At 34.5% G+C, this 17,063-nt stretch overlaps 1 protein-coding gene across 1 annotated transcript in view; it reads right to left on the bottom strand.

Moving 5' to 3' along the window:
• Positions 1 to 15,688, bottom strand: part of acap2a (ArfGAP with coiled-coil, ankyrin repeat and PH domains 2a) — a 36,503-nt gene extending 20,815 nt beyond the window's left edge. Inside the window, exons 1-10 of the mRNA XM_056472436.1 lie at positions 15,465 to 15,688; positions 10,958 to 11,015; positions 4,952 to 5,071; positions 4,783 to 4,836; positions 3,830 to 3,888; positions 3,489 to 3,672; positions 1,783 to 1,827; positions 1,555 to 1,650; positions 1,310 to 1,384; positions 487 to 498 (exon numbers count right to left, since the gene is read on the bottom strand). Of these exons, the coding sequence (XP_056328411.1) occupies positions 487 to 498; positions 1,310 to 1,384; positions 1,555 to 1,650; positions 1,783 to 1,827; positions 3,489 to 3,672; positions 3,830 to 3,888; positions 4,783 to 4,836; positions 4,952 to 5,071; positions 10,958 to 11,015; positions 15,465 to 15,538 (777 nt within the window). The 5' untranslated portion in view covers positions 15,539 to 15,688. The remainder of the gene's footprint in view (positions 1 to 486; positions 499 to 1,309; positions 1,385 to 1,554; positions 1,651 to 1,782; positions 1,828 to 3,488; positions 3,673 to 3,829; positions 3,889 to 4,782; positions 4,837 to 4,951; positions 5,072 to 10,957; positions 11,016 to 15,464) is intronic.
• Between the last annotated feature and the right edge of the window lie 1,375 nt (positions 15,689 to 17,063).

The following is a 17,063-nucleotide window of genomic DNA, read 5'->3' as shown; positions in this document are numbered from 1 at the left end:
GGGAGCATTTCACTGAATAAATGCACCAATATAAAATCAACTTTACCTCAATAAACTCTCATTCCTCTCTCCGCAATCTAAGGATGTGATGGAATAATGTTTGCTCTTTCTTTTTCTTACGTGAAGCAGGGAGAACACACTGAAATCATCGCAGACTCCATAACAATTGTATTGTTGTGTGAATTATTTCCCAACGGATTTATTAATATCAGAATCGGTGTGCAAGATTTGTGTGCGTGAGGAATTTTTCGGATTTGATTATGAAAAAAAAACGCATACGTAATTTTCTGACTTCAGTGTGCAAAAGACCTTAACTCTTAAAATAATCTAAAACACTTTTACAATGCAAAAACCTTCAATGATCCTAAAAAAATCCATACATTTTCATTATGTAGAACAGAATTTCTTTCAATTTTGAAGTCAGCTATACTGTAACCAAAAACATTTCCTGTGATAATTTAAGAGAGAAAGAGGTGGATGCTGTACCTGCAAAGCAGCCTGAATGGGGGAAAAAGCCAAACAAATAGGAATTAGAGAAAGACACATGAGAACATTCATAACGTACAGCAGGGAAAATAAGTAATGAACACGTCACCATTTTTCTCAGAAAACATATTTTTAAAGGTGCCTTTGACTTTAACTTTTCACTAGATGTTGATAACAACCAAAGAAATCCATATATGCAAAGAAAACAAATCCAATTAGTTTACAGATTAAATTATGTGTCATAAAATGAAATGACGCAGGGAAAAAGTATAGAACACATGAAAAAAGGAAGGTGTAGAAGGTCAGTGAAAGCCCAGACAGCAGCTGAAATCTCTCAGTAGTTCTTCAGCCACCCTCTGCCCTTCGTTAGTGTAAATTAATATTAGCTGCTTTAGTTCAACATCTACATTATCAGGAGGATGAAGATGAAACCAGGGTGGACATTTCAACAAGACAATGATCCAAAACACAGCCAAGGAAACTCTTAAATGCTTTCAGAGAAAGAAAATCAAGCTGTAGAATGGCCCAGCAAATCACCTGACCTGAACCCACTAGAAAATACAAAATAAAGATCAGATTTCATAGACGAGACCCACAGAACCATCAAGATTTTACGAGAGTTAAGTTAAGTTAAGTACAAGTTAAGTACTTTCTCCTTGTGTCATTTCATTGTTATTACACATTTGTATTATTTTGGGTTTTACCAAAATCTGGTTCAATTCCACGTCAACAGCTCCTTTAAAATATCACTCCCAGGAAAAAACATGCCATGTCCAATACTTATTTTCCCCACTGTATTATCAACTAAATGAAATGAATTTACCTTCTGTTGGATAGACGAGTGTTTTTGCTCCATGTCTCTTTTCTCCTTTGCTGAATCCACCACCAACTGATCCAGCTGACAAAACAAACACCAACACAAGGAGCTTCACATTTGAACACTCATCAAATGCATATTTTAGGTTATATATTTGTTAAACTGCATTACTGACTATAATTTATATTTATTATTATTATTATTTTATTATATTTAAGCTTATAATTGACACAGCAGTGATTGTACAGTACCTGACCACTGAGCTGCTTCATTAATGGCTGGAGCTGGCTAAACAAATCATGTCCTTGATTGAAAAAGGTGAGGTTGGCATTCATATAGGCCAGCATCTTAGACAGGATATAAGGAGTAATACTGATTAATAATTTAATAATAAGGATGCTTAACATCTGAAATTAAAACTCGACAGCACAAATAATTGAACTTTGATTTGATTTGATTGTAGGTCTGCCAAATCTTACAGATTTGAGGATTTCCAATCTTCTTTTTGACTGAAGGACATTTATCTGAAAAAGAAAGAAAATGCTTATAGTTATTTAATATACAGTGCTGTGAAAATCATATTACACTCTGCATTCAAATGACCTTCGGGATAATGTTGTTGAAAGGAACAGGTTTGGAGAAGGCTACAAAAACATTTCAAAGGCTGAAAAAAGATAAGATTTTATTTCAGGCTGTGTGACAAATAAAGTAGGAGAGAGCGGGGACAAAAGTAACATGGGACGAAAGTAACAAGATTCAATAAAATTCAAGATTGACTCAAATGAATCAACTGTTCATGACAAATTGAATCATGGAGTAAAATTACTTTGCCAGCATTTTGAATATTACAGATTTATAGTTAAAACAGAGGCAAAAAAAGTCATTTTTTTCTAATAAAGAGTCATGATGAGCAAATAGGTAGGCAATATAATTTTTTATTCATTAAGGAGATCTTCGGATCTGGCAGGAACACTTTTAGCTTAACATAAATAATTGAATCGGACTACACCATTAGCATCTCACTCAAAAATGTCAAAAAATATTTAAAGATTGACTCTTCTGTAATTACATCCTGTACTAAGACTGAACTGAAAAGTTGATCTTTTTGATATGGCTAGAAACTTATACAGTGTTAAGTTATAAACACTTAAATAAACCCACTGCACTTTATTTAAAGGAAAACTCAACTTTTGTTTGGAAAAAGTGGACTTTACAGCTCCCGTAGAGTTAAATAGTTGATTTTTATTATTTTTTAAAACCATTCAGCTGATCTCTGGGTCTGGCGTAAGCACTTTTAGCTTAGCTTAGCATAAATCACTGAATCAGATTAGACTGTTAGCTCAAAAAATCCTTATTGAAAGCTTGACTCTTTTACAGTTACATTGTGTACTATTTTCTAGACTGATATGGCTACTAACTATACTCTCATTCTGGCGTAATAATCAAGGAGTGATTGGCTGCAGCAGACACAATGATATATGCAGTACGGTTACATAGTTACCAAGCTGGGGAATATTTTCATGTGCTGCGAATATAGTTCCTAGCTATATCAGTCTATAAAATAGTACATTTTCATTTTCCGTCAGTCTTAATACGTGACGCGACTAGAGAAGGGTCAAGCTTTAAATAGGATAATCATTTAAATGTTTTTTGCACGCGATGCTAACGGTCTAATCTGATTCAATGAATGATGCTAAGCTAAGCTAAAAGTGCTTCTGTCAGAACAGGAGATCAGCTGAGTGGATTAAAAAATGGTAAAACTCAACTGTTTAACTCTAGGAGAGTTGTAAATAGGAAAATGATCTAAACTCTTGGGTCATTTTTGAGTGAGATGCTAACGGTCTAATCTGATTCAATGATTTATGCTAAGCTAAGATAAAAGTGCTCCTGCCTGACCCAGAGATTGCTTGAATGGATTAAAAAAATGGTCAAACACAACTGTTTAACTCTAGGAGAGTTGTAAATAGGAAAATTATCTAAACTCTTTGATCAGTTTTGAGTGAGATGCTAATGGTCTAATCCAATTCAATGATCTATGCTAAGCTAAGCTAACAGTGCTCCCACCAGACCCGGGGATCAGCTGATAAAACTCAACTGTTTAACTGTTAAAAAAAGTGAAGTGTTCCTATAAACCTAAACGAATTAGGGTAATTTTGAAAGATAAACTAAAGTTTACTTGACAAACCTGCAGCACGTAGTCCAGGGCGATGTTACGGAAGAATTTCTGTGTTGTGGTCAGGATGTTGGTGGCTTCTTCGACCTCGTGTAGTTTATTGCGAGGCACCTGAGCATTTTTCACCAGCGCCACCTCCTTCTCTTCACTCACCTTATCAAACTGCTTTTTGGCATCTTTAAACTTTCTTAAGTCTCTGCAATAACAATGACCATAAAATGTTTTTTCACAAAACAAAAAACAAAACAAAACAAAACAAAACAAAACAAAACAAAACAAAACAAAACAAAACAAAACAAAACAAAACAAAACAAAACAAAACAAAACAAGGAATTAAAAAACGAAACACTTACTCTTTTACAAACGTCTGAAGCTGGGACCTGATGGACCTCTGAGCTTGATCAAATAAAATCTAAAGGAAAAATAGAAAACAGAGTATTTTATTATTTCTTTACACTTCTTTACTTATATACCTCTTTTCATTCATTTAGCAGACGCTTACAAATGGAGAAAAAAAAAGCAGCAGAGAGTTAAATTTGTTTTTTTTAATAAGTTTTGGTGTGCATTTTTTACCATTTTACCATAAAGCGGCTAGTCTGATTTCACACAGCATGCTGTATGAGGGCTTGTGTGTTTTAAAACCAAACACATGTTGAAATGAATAATTCACTGAAAACTGTCTGCAAATGTTCTTTCTGGCATCTCTAAAGAAATCAGCCTAAATCTCTTTACATTAATGCTGATCATTTAAATGATTTCACTTACTCCATCATTAGATTTAAAACTTTCCTGGAGGATTCTGTTCTCTCGAATATTCAGATCACAAACAGAGATGTGATTTGGGGTTAGAATTTGTTTTACTAGTCTACTAGGATTGCAGGTGCTTGCAAAATTATACAGTTGACGTCAGAAATATAAGCCTCTTTTTCCAATATTTCCCAAATGATGTTTAACAGAGCAAGACATTTTTCACAGTATGTCTGATAATATTTTTTCCTCTGGAGAATTTCTTATTTGTTTTATTTCGGCTAGAATAAAAGCAGTTTTTAATTTTTTAAAAGCCATTTTAAGGTCAATATTATTAGCCCCCTTAAGCAATATTTATTATAATATTTATTTACAGAACAAACCATCATTATATTACCCTTACTTGCCTAATTAACCTAGTTAAGCCTTTAAATATCACTTAAAGCTTAATGCTAGTATCCTGAAAAATATCTAGTAAAGTATGATGTACTGTTATCATTGCAAAGATAAAAGAAATTAGTTATTAGAAATGAGTTATTAATACTTTCTGATGTCTTACTGTATGGTAGTTGTTCATCTCCTGCAGAGTCTCAGAAAATGCTGCTAAACTAGACTGAGAAGAGAGTGAAAAACCCCCAAATTATTACGCAGCCCCGAATCAGACAAACAAAGAAGCAGAAATATTGAAAGCTTTTGAGAAACGAAAAGCAAAATGCGCCGTCTCTTACCCCGATGACTTCGTCTCTGGTTGACTGTAAAGCTAGATCTCGGATTCCATTCACAAAGTGCTTGTTGGCCTGGTTATAAACTCTGCCAGCGTCTATCATCCCAATACACAACTTCACCAGCTAAAAAAAACATAATCAGTCAATATATTGTGATTTCAAACATGAGACAACACATCAGATTTCAAAGTTTAGGGTTGGGGCTAGCATAGCTTAGCATAGATCATTGAATCAGATTAGACCATTAGCATCTGCACTCAAAAATGACCAATAAGTTTTTGATAATTTTCCTATTTAAAGTTTGACCCTTCTGTTGTTGCATAGTGTACTAAGACAGACAGAAAATAAAAATGTACTGCTTTATAAACTGATATAGCTACTGTAGGAACTATACTTGCAGCGCATGAAAATATTCCTCAGCTAGTTAACTATGTAACCGCACTGTGTAATATCATTGTGTCTGCTGCAGCCAATAACTTCTTGATTATTACGCCAGAATGAGAGTATAGTTAGTAGCCATATCAGTCTAGAAAATAGTACACAATGTAACTGCAGAAGGGTCAAGCTTTAAATAAGTACATTTTTGAGCTAACGGTCTAATCTGATTCAATGATTTATGCTAAGCTAAGCTAAAAGTGCTCTCACCAGACCCGGAGATCAGCTGAATGGTTTAAAAATAATAAAAACAATCAACTATTTAACTCTAGGTGAGCTATTTTCCAAGTTGATATGGCTAGGAACTATACTCCCGGGCTCTCAAATCACATGCATTTACCTTGAGACACACAGATTTCAACCACTTCTCATGCTCACAAGCCATACCTTGTTTTTCTCATGCTAAGATGCAATAACATAAATCAATGGACAAGATGTGAGCAAATGGAAGGAAGTGGAGTTACCGATCTGATGTTAGAATTTAACATCGCTGTTCCTTGGTAAATTACATGACGTTCAGAAAAGACATTCGTTACTAGGTACAACATAAACATGAATAAACCTCTGGATGTACAGTAACAGTACAGTAGCCCTCCTTCTCATACTTCAGCCTTCACTTCAAAGTTCCTGAAAGCAAAGAAGGTCAAGGTGCTCCAGGATTGGCCAGATCAGTCACCAGAGATGAACATTATTAAGCATGTCTGGGGTAAGATGAAGGAGACATTGAAGATGAATCCAAAGAATCTTGATGAACCCTAGGAGTCCTGCAAGAACGCTTTCTTTGCCATTCCAGATTTATTAGTAAGTGATTTGAGTCATTGCAGAGATGTATGAATGCAGTCCTCCAAGCTCATGGGAATCATACACATTATTAGATCTTTTTCCACTGCAGCATGACTTTATATTCTATACTGAACATTAATTCTGTTAAGTGACAAGACTTTTGTCTAAGCAAAGTCAGACCTTACTGTCCTAATTAAATAATTCAAAATAAAGACATAATCATATTTTATTTTGGTAAAATAAGCATAATCTAGAGGCCTTTGCCTTTCAGAATAAGGTCAATACTCCCATTCCAGTGTACGAACTATGTTCAAGTCGTAATCAAGTCTTTTTGTTGATTCACTGAATTCCTCCTTAATTGTATGTTGCTTTGGACAAAAGCATCTGCTAAATGACTCAAGTGTACATGTATACTGTGTATTTGATATTTTATATGTGTATTGATAAACTGCCAATATAAATCTTAAGACTAAACAAAAAAGTTCTTGCATTCACTTCCCCCGGTTTCGGCTGTTCCAGGAGTATTTCCATCACTGCCTACATCACTGACATTTTCATCTTCTCCCAGAACAAGGGCAAACTTACTGTAGTTCATTGTCTGTTCCTGAGGCTATACATGTTTGATTAATGTTTCATTAATCTTCCTGTTGCAGTTCAAAAAACTGCAAAAAGCACTTGGAAATGCACTTCAGCCCTAAAGGAGTGGACTAGAGGAAGGTTTTTGACTTGCTTACAACCCCATCAGAGAAACTCCAGAGATTCATTGGCTTCGCAATCTTCAGTTGTCACTTTACTTGGAAATACTGCCAACTCTCACATCCTTCCCACCCAACACTCTGTTCTGGAAATCAGCAGTCAGGAGTTTTTAGCCATCAAACTGGTGATTGAGGAATAACACAACTGGCTGAAGTGTTTCCATCACACCTTAGGGCCGGGACACACCAAGCCGACAGTTGGCCATTAAGCTTCATCGATCCATCAGTCAAGGGTGCGTTTCCGAAAACCATCGTTAGCCAACTAAAGTCGCAAGTTCCGTCAAACATAGTTCGTTGATTTGGAATTTCCCAAATCCATCGTTCCAACGAACATTCACAAACTGCATTGCAAACTTGTATGCTTGCAACTACACCTCTGGAGCTGTAGTTAGAAACATAGTTCCTGTCTGTGATCTATTCCCAGTTATCCCCCCTATGCCCTATTCATTTAGAACCTTCTGACAGTTAAACTTGGAATTATAAAAAAGCATTAAAGTTATCTCTCTTAGGTGTAACTTGCTTTTAAAGTATTTTAACAGATCAGTTTTAGCAATCTTCATGTTTACAATTGCGCTCCCTTTGCAGTGCACTTTGAAAACTTTGATGTCATTTTGAACACAGCCGATGCTCATGACTAAAGCTATAGGTGACCTATTATTTAAAAGCGGAATTTATGTTACATCTCCAAAGCTTGTGAAAACAAAAAACATAGCACACTTTAATAGTTTTAATTTATAGTAGGTTATTTATTAAGTATTTGTACTGTATCTGACATGGGCCTGCTGGTTAGCACATTTCTGCAGTGGTTTGCATGTGTCAAATTGTAAAAGTAGACTTTTCAAAAAATAAATAAATAAACAACATCCTACTTAATAGTAATGATGATGATGATAATAATCATCATCATCATTATCATCATCATTAATATTATTAATATTATTTAATATTATTAAAGTAGGATTTTCTTCATTTCCAAATAAATTCAATTTCTTAATAAATAGCCACATTATTTATTTATTTAATTAATTTATATATGATATTAGAATACGTGTTTCATTTGAAGTACACAGTGGCGCCCCCAGAAAATTTTCTTTCTGGCCAGAAGAGGCTGCACCAAAACTGAAATGGATTCAGTGTAATGTTATATTTTTGTTTCTGGTCAACTTTTCAGTTATTTTTCACATACTTTTATTGAACAGCATACAGTATATGCCATGTCTAAAATTAATGAAGATTAATGAGTTAATTAATAAAACAAACAAATGAACAAACTGAACAAAAGCCATTATTATACACACACACACTCACTATACAGACCCTAATATAATAATTTATAAATATCCCTTTTTGAGCCACAATATTATTAATACAGCTTCTTCTATTGATATACCTTAATGTAGATATTAAATTGCCATTGCTGAAAGTGTGTGCCTTCTGACAATGATGATCGGGTAGTGCAGTGGCAGCTCTAGTTTAAATGACACCCTGGGCGACCCATACACCCCCACCCCCTTAAATTGTTAGATTTTTATTCAAAAAATATAACAATTTATTTATATTTTTTCTAAACAAATACAATTGTTATTGATATTATTATACAATTATTATTTTAAATAAATAACAGAAATCAATCCTAAATGTTACTGGAAAACAATGTAACAACTAGAGTGATATGCTGAGATCACTTAAGAAACCTTTTGCATGAATATTAAATATGACAATTATAAAGAATACAAAATAATATGTTTTATAGAATTATCTGTTGTCTTAGACCCGACTCATGGCCGAGAATTAATGTTATGAAGTCTTACCTTCCTGACTCTTTATCCCTCCTTTCTGCTTTATAGCCATGCTTAGTGAAAGTTACATCATCATCATATTATATAAACTTTAGTTTAGTGGACCTGAAAAACTCGCTGCTTGCCGACACAGACACAAAAGGCTGTTACTTGGGTTTCACGGCGCATGAGTGGCGCGTATTTTATCGGCGTGCATGTAAACAACCGGGATTCACACAGGAGTGCGTGAGGCGCACGGAAATGGTTTTCTGCGCGCATGCGTCAGTTTGCTTTCACCAGCATTGAACCAGCGCTGATGGGGAGAGGTCGTGAATCAGCTACTTCAGTGGCGCCAACAGCAATTTAGTGGCTGCATTGTATTTATTTATTTATTGATATATTGGGAATTTACATAAGTACATTTAAATTAATAATGTCAACAGCAAAATCATATTGGGTTGACCAGAGTATCCCCAGCCAGCCCTTAGGGGCGCCCCTGGAAGTACACTGGTCCGTGTGAAATCCGAATTTACCTTATTTTGCTAGCTCACATTGTTATTCTTAAGGCAAACAATTCATCTCATCTGTGCAAGTTATTCCACAGAATTTTTTTGTTTTGTTTTGGTAATCTTCAATTAAAGTCTGACCATTTGCTTCCGCGTTTGGAGTGGCGGTCCACCTCTGTTGATGTCAGTTTAACGGTTTCAGCACCAATATTTATAACCCTAGTTTGCTCAGTGCCGGCCCATTCAATAGGCAATATAGACGGTCGCCTAGGAGAGTCCCACAAACGTTGCTCTTGTTTATTTACTGTGAACGTAAGCGTGAGGACAAGCGCGTACTTATACGTATAAATCATGAAATTATTCATGATTGCGAATCATTGCGCAATGCACAAACCCCATTAAGCACGATACAATTCACAACAATAGTGAGCAAAAAAACCTCTACATTTCATTAAAAGAACAGCTCTGCATAATTCATACATGACAAATAGCTGAAAATGATAATAAATACACAACAACAGTATGAATAAAAGCAGAAAACATTAGAAACATACCCAGCAGCACCACACTCTATTTTGCATAACACCACCAGCGATCGACTATTGGGTGAACTAGAGTGACGTAATGTATTCCTACACAGACTCCACATATCTCTCCAAATTGCTCACGCTCGATATAAAGCCGAAAAAAGTGTCTTAAAGTCTTAAGTAATATAATGTCATTGCTATTTTTTATCGATCTTAATCGAATATTAATTTGAAATGGAATGGCGTCCAAACGGCATCTTTCCAGAGCCGAAAAAAGAAAAGCAGAGGAAGAAAAGCAAGCTCAAAGTAAAGGTATGTTCTGCTACGTATTATACATTATTTAGTAGTGTAGTATTAAGACTTGTTTTAATAAATGCAACGATGCCCATGATCACAGAAATACTGAGACATCTAATGCAAAGTTTTGTTTGTGTAGATCTCTGAGTAAAAACAACCTAAAACGTCTCCTGCAATTCTTGTTAGTTATACATAATTTTGTTATTAATTTACAAAAACAAAATGCATTTGATTCATGTTTTATTTGTATATGTCATACTTTTTTAAAAAATTTGTGTTTTCTGGCTTGCAAACATATTTGTTTAAATCTGAGTAAACATTTTTACATATGTATTATAGGTAAAATATGTTACAGTTAATAAAAATGTATACACCTACAGGCCGGCAATGAGTTTGCCACAATGGAATGATGCTGAAACAGGAAGCCCCGCCATTCCATTTCAGTTGAAAGTACATCAACATACTGAAATAAAAGTCTCTGCAGCTTCAAGTTCACACAGTCTTTAATCGTCATCCTCAAACTCAGTGGAGACTCTTTTTCACCATGTTAAGAACTTTCTAAAGCCTGTTAGAAGATCAATGTGGTACCAAATGTATCTATTATCTACAGGGTCTGGAGGTCTTTCTCATTCTTCCTTTGTCTATCAGCTATGATCCCCTGGTGAGCAAGCAGACGGAACAAAAAATCCACAACCAACAAACCAATGTCACAGGAAATATCATGTGTATGAATAAAGATTAAAGCATGACTGAAATTTGTCAGCTCAGTCCAGTTTTTGGCCTAAGAATAAAAATGTTTCTTTTTCTTTAAGTGTGACCTCCATTATTCTCTTATATAAAACAATATGAGCCATAAAAGTCTAATTCACAAAGTAAAAAAAGCACATAAGCAAACGTTGAAGGCAGAATGCCAATAAGAAAATCATACCTTGTCGAGTTTTGACTCCAGTTCTCCAAAGTCTTCCTCCACATCCTCTATTGTGGCCCTACAAACATCATTTCACAAATTATCTGAAGCAACATCTGTGAATTGATGAAGCAAGAATGTTTGCAGACCACATATTAACACATTATTGTACAGTGGCACTGAAATCATACATAAACACACATCATACCTGCCAATATTCGGATATTAAAATCAGGGAGATTTTATCGGGGGGTGTGCCAGTGGCGTAGCACAAAATGACGGGGCCCCCCTGCACGGACTGCTGGCCGAAATCACGCTCAATGGAGTTTGGGGGGGGGGGGTTGACGGACACCGAAATCACGCTCAGTGGGGAGGGATCTGTCGGACCCCAAAATCACACTCCGTTTGGGGGGGGGTTGCGCGTGTAGTAAAGCTCGGGGGGCGGGGGCCACACAAACTGGGGAGCAGGTATGAAGATGGTTGCATGGTGGGTTCGGTGTGCATGGGGAGACAGAGCAATACGGGAGATTGGCGGGAGATGGGTCTGAAATACGGGAGACTCCCAGGAAAAACAGGACTGTTGGCAGGTATGACTTGCATACATGAGCACTTGTGCATGTTTGGATAGACAATGAACCTCACAATGATGACATAAGCATCTAATGAGCTTTAAATCTCCTCATGAATTGTTTTTTAATAGTTTTAAAACAATCTGGATTAGAAAATTCTCTGTTTTGCTATCCAGGATCTGTTTGCAAAAAAAACTGCAGTGAAAATAATTCTGTGTTTAATAGATGTCTAATAGACTTTTGAATATCTTGCCTGAAACAAGGTTAAATTTGGGCTGTCAGTGAATCTAATAGACATCTAACAATAGTCTAAAACGACAGACATTACTGACATTAGACAGACTTCACATGTGTAGTCATTCTCTTCCTGTTTATTTGATGACTATATTAGACATCTAATAGATCGTCACTGACTGTCTTGTTTTAGCCAAGACATCTAATAGACGTCTATTAGACACACTCACCCAATAAATGCTTGCTGGTTTCCAAACTATGCTAAAACTATAGCTTTTAATGTCATATTAGCTATCGTCTTCTTGTGTTTGTTTAGCACATTTTCAGTATCAGTCTATACTTCAGAATCAGACATATTTATTTGTTGCGGAACGAATAAGGAGATGGTTTATAACAAATTAATATGAAAGCGGTAATTATAATTATACAGTTTTTTTGTACGATTTTGTGCCTATTTAAATCAAAAACATAAATGAATGTGTGAACGTAGATAACTCATAACTGTTTCTATCAGTAACCACACTCAAATAATGCTGTGCTATTGAATGGCCACAAAGTTTACTATCTCTAAAGCAGTTTTGAGTTTGGAAGAGACATGCTTCACATGCCATTTATTTATAACTAGGGATGCTTCGGATCAGGATTTTTGCAGCCGATATCGAGTAATGATTCATTGTCATGGTGATTGGTCAATATCGAGTACCGATTCTGATGCTTCAAGCTTTATAATACATAAAGCACATTTTCCCGCTAAGTATGATAATTAAGTGGAGTTTTCTCCTTACCTAAAAGAATAAATTAATGAGGATGCTGCATATAATCCCTTAAACACGTCTCTTTTAGGTGTGAACATGTCATAGTCAGAAGCAGCCTTACAAAAAAAGAAAAATTACAAACAATGCCATTTAGAAACACTGCAAATGATGGAAGAATTCAATGTATGTCAATCAAGAAAAAGTTTGGGGCACATATTTGATGGATAAGAAGTTAAATTGCAAACCTATAAATCCGTTACTTCTTTACAAAAAGGAAATAGGTCTATGAACTACTGTTTATTGCAATGTCATTCAAACACTTGTGATCGGTTCATGAGATCGATACCAATCCCTAGCCGATCGATGAGAGCATCTCTAACTAAATAAAACATTGAGTTAGTTGGACAATTGAAGATGGAATTTTTAACTAAGTTTAAACTATTCCTGCTGGAAAAAAAATTGGGGGGAGGGGAATGTCTGGCTCAAAACACTTAATTAAACTTGTTTGCCTTGATTAAACTTAAAATAGCCAGTTCTATTAAATAATTTTGTTTCTCAGCTGGCTTGGGTACATCTACGCCATTGCCCCTACCTGCATTCACGAATGACAGACATTTGACACACAATATTTCAACTTAATTTAGGTAAAGTAAAAACAATGATCAACTTCATTTTAAACCAATGAGATCAAATCATATCAGTTTGAATTATCTTCTGAATATAAATTGAACACATTTACTCTTGTTTCAGCATTTAATCTTAATCTCTTTTTTTTATTATTCAAACAGAATGTTCTGTTTATTATTCATCCAAACTATTTAAATAATGTTTTAATATGTAACTTGTAGACTGGAAAAGTAAAAGTGACTGATTGCAGAACTGCCATTATTATCAGTTCACTGAGTGAAGCAACAAATGCTGTTTAATTAAAACTCTTCTAAGTCTCCAAATTAGGTGAACATAAGATGTCATTTTAAGTGACAAACAGACTACAAATTAATTTGACTGTTTATATTTATACACAAGTATGTACTGCTTATATAGTGCTCAGCATAATTGAGTAAACCCCATTTTGAAAATGAATATTTGTATCCATTTTTCAGTAAATATAGGCTATGTATTTTTGTGCATTTGAACAAAACAGATTTATTAAACAGATATATTTATTAAAATAATATTTTAGTCACAGAACATCTTTAGAAATTGAAAGATAATACATTTAAATTCATGCAAAATATTGCAAAAAAACAAAAAACAAATACAGTCTACAAAGTTTCAACTAAATATTTCTTTTTTTTTGCTTCTCTTCCTCCTTTTTAAATCTGTATTTAATATGTGTCTATAACATATAAATTTGCTGTACTAGTTTTTGGACCATTATCGTAAGTTATTTTGTTAGATAAGCTCCAGATTTTGCTTCAGTACCGACTAATCTAATGTATATGCACAAATATAATACTGTATAGCTTCCTATAAAAAATATGAATTTAAAAGATTTTGTGAGGGGTGTACTTATATATCCTGAGCACTGTACATACAGTACATACAGTATATATATATATATATATATATATATATATATATATATATATATATATATATATATATATATATATGAAATTTCAGACTTATAAAGGGCTAAATGCTAAAGATCTAAATTCTAAAATCTAATTCGTTATTTCTTAGCCACATATTTGAAAAAATGTGTCAAAACAAGCAGACCATGGTTGTATACGTTCATTTCTTCAACATAACTTAAAAAAACTTTAAAAGCTAAATGTATTCACAACAGACTGTTATAATAGTAGTTTTAAGATGTACTGTTGGTGACTGGATGTGTGTTGGATTGGATTGATTGGGTATAGCTTCACATAAACAAAAGAAAATTAAAACCTGTTTAAATTGATTTAAGACCCACAAGACAATATTTCAGTCAATTTAAGACTTTAGGACTTTTTAAGGTGTAAACGTTTGGTTTTGAAATTTAAGACATCTAAAGACTTTTTAAAACCCTGCAGATACCCTGATACATATATATAATTATTATTATTATTATTTTTTTACTATTAGGCGCTAGACACTGGGATACCAAAATATAAATATATTATGCCCAAAACGCTTCATAAAGTAGACTAAAAATCAACTGAAAATTCTGCTGCTGCGAAATTATGTATGTGTGGGTTGCAGCTGGAAGGGCATCCGCTGCGTAAAACATATGCTGAATAAGTTGGCGGTTCATTCCGCTGTGGTTATCCCAGATTAATAAAGGGACTAAGCCAAAAAGAAAATGAATGAATGAATGAGTGAAAATGAATGAATATATATGAATATATATGAATATACTCTCGCAGAGAGTATCCTAATAACTACAAAGAAATTATTGTCATCATATTTTATTACTATTAATTAAACTACTATAGGTCAATAGTAAATTAACTGTGGTAATGGCAGAGAAGATTTTGAAGGTGTCTATAGATTCATTTCTGGTATGCTTGCTGCACATTCTACATCATAAACATTTGAAGGCCATTATATAACATCTTTTAGAAACGCCAAGCGAATGTCTTCAACGTCAAAACGCACTGCAGAAAAGGAAAAAGGTCTAAAAAAAACGTCTCCATGATGAAAACAGTCTTGAAGATGTTCGTGTATCATGAGGAAATCGAGCGTTTTCATTTTGGTGAATGGGACAAAACGCGGCGCCCTCCTCCTCCCACTATGAATAACCTACTGTCATTTCATGGAGTTGCCAAAATAAAAATGAGTGAGGTGCGATAGACCACGGCTTGTAAAGACATTTGTGAAGGCATATCTTGTTTAAGCGGACATTTTATCGTTTAATCCGCTTGTACCTGCAGTGTTGTACTGTAGGTGGGCACCATGCAGACCCCCAGCTCTGAGGCGCAGCCCGTTCATCCGTTTTTGTACATCATTTGCGAGCATATGAACTGATATTAACGTCAGACTCACCGGAAACGTGGCGAATCTTTCAGGCATTCCTCAAAATCCACTGTAACTTTCATTGTGCTGACAATAAATGGCATTAACCGCGCTGAAGTGTGGATGTGACGTTAAGAGCGCACGGGTTGCCTAAATAAATGAATAGAACTGATAGTGATCTACAATCCGTGTTGGTTTAACGGACAAAATGAAACGCTTTTGCAAAGCACCCAGTGACATTTAATGCCATTCGGTCACGGTATTGATTTGTGCATGTGTGTGTGATGATAATGAAGCATCCCACACCGTACAGTTGCAGAGCCCCATCCGGTTAGCAGAGTCACTGGTCCTGAAGGCGGGCTCTCATAGGCTACATTTTAATAATAGTGCATCAGTGCCCGCCCCCTTATACCTTATTCAGCGACCCTGCTTCCGGAAGTATTCATTTTATCAATAGGATTTAAAAAAGGGCAAGGTAAAAATGTTTAATAACTGCACACGATGAATTAATTAATTAATAGCAAATAGGTAATTCACAGTGGTGTAGTCTTAAAAAAGGTGGTGTACTATTACCCAACCAACCCAATATTAAAAGTAGGCAAAGAAACGTTTCTTTGATTCATTAGCAGTATATATATACAGTATACACATATACACCCATAATACACTCTATAGATACACATGTATCAACCCAATCATATGCACACATGATGCATTCTATAATTATGCACATATGATACATTCCATTCACAATATATATATATATATATATATATATATATATATATATATATATATATATATATATATATATATATATATATATATATATGTATATATATATATATATATATATATATATATATATATATATATATATATATATATATATATATATATATATATATATATATATATATATATATATATATATACAATGTGTCCGAGGTTGACTACGTTAAATGTTAAGTGTGTCTGGTAATAACTCCCTCTAACGTAGTCAACCTCGGACACAATGTATATATATATATATATATATATATATATATATATATATATATATATATATATATATATATATATATATATTGTGAATGGATTGTATCATATGTGCATAATTATAGAATGCATCATGTGTGCATATGATTGGGTTGATACATGTGTATCTATAGAGTGTATTATGGGTGTATATGTGTAGTGTGTATATGTATATCAGGTGAGTATCTGGGTGATATCCCCAACTTCCAATAGCTCAGTGGATTCGTCCCTCACCTCTCACGCCAGAGACCCGGGTTCTATCCCAGACCCTGACAGCAATGTATAGTGTGTATAATGTGTGTATATGTATAAAATGTATCATGTGTGCAAATGTAAAGTGTAATGTGTGTATTTGTATCATGTGTGCAAATGTAGAGTGTACTGTGTGTATGTATAGAATGTATCATGTGTGCATATGTAAGTAATGTATTGTGTGTATATGTATAGAGTTATCAATTGTATACTGTACTTTTTTTGCCTTCCCTAACTCTCTCTCTTTTTGCCTTTCCTTGTACGGATTCATCAACTTCCAGTAGCTCAGTGATGACGTGAGTCACCTCTCACGCCAGACCCAGGTTCTATCATATGTAG

Source organism: Danio aesculapii, chromosome 2 (assembly GCF_903798145.1).
Source record: "Danio aesculapii chromosome 2, fDanAes4.1, whole genome shotgun sequence".
NCBI classification, from domain to species: Eukaryota; Metazoa; Chordata; class Actinopteri; order Cypriniformes; family Danionidae; genus Danio; species Danio aesculapii.
Note: the sequence above shows the minus strand (reverse complement) of the source record. Positions and strands in the feature narration are given on the sequence as shown.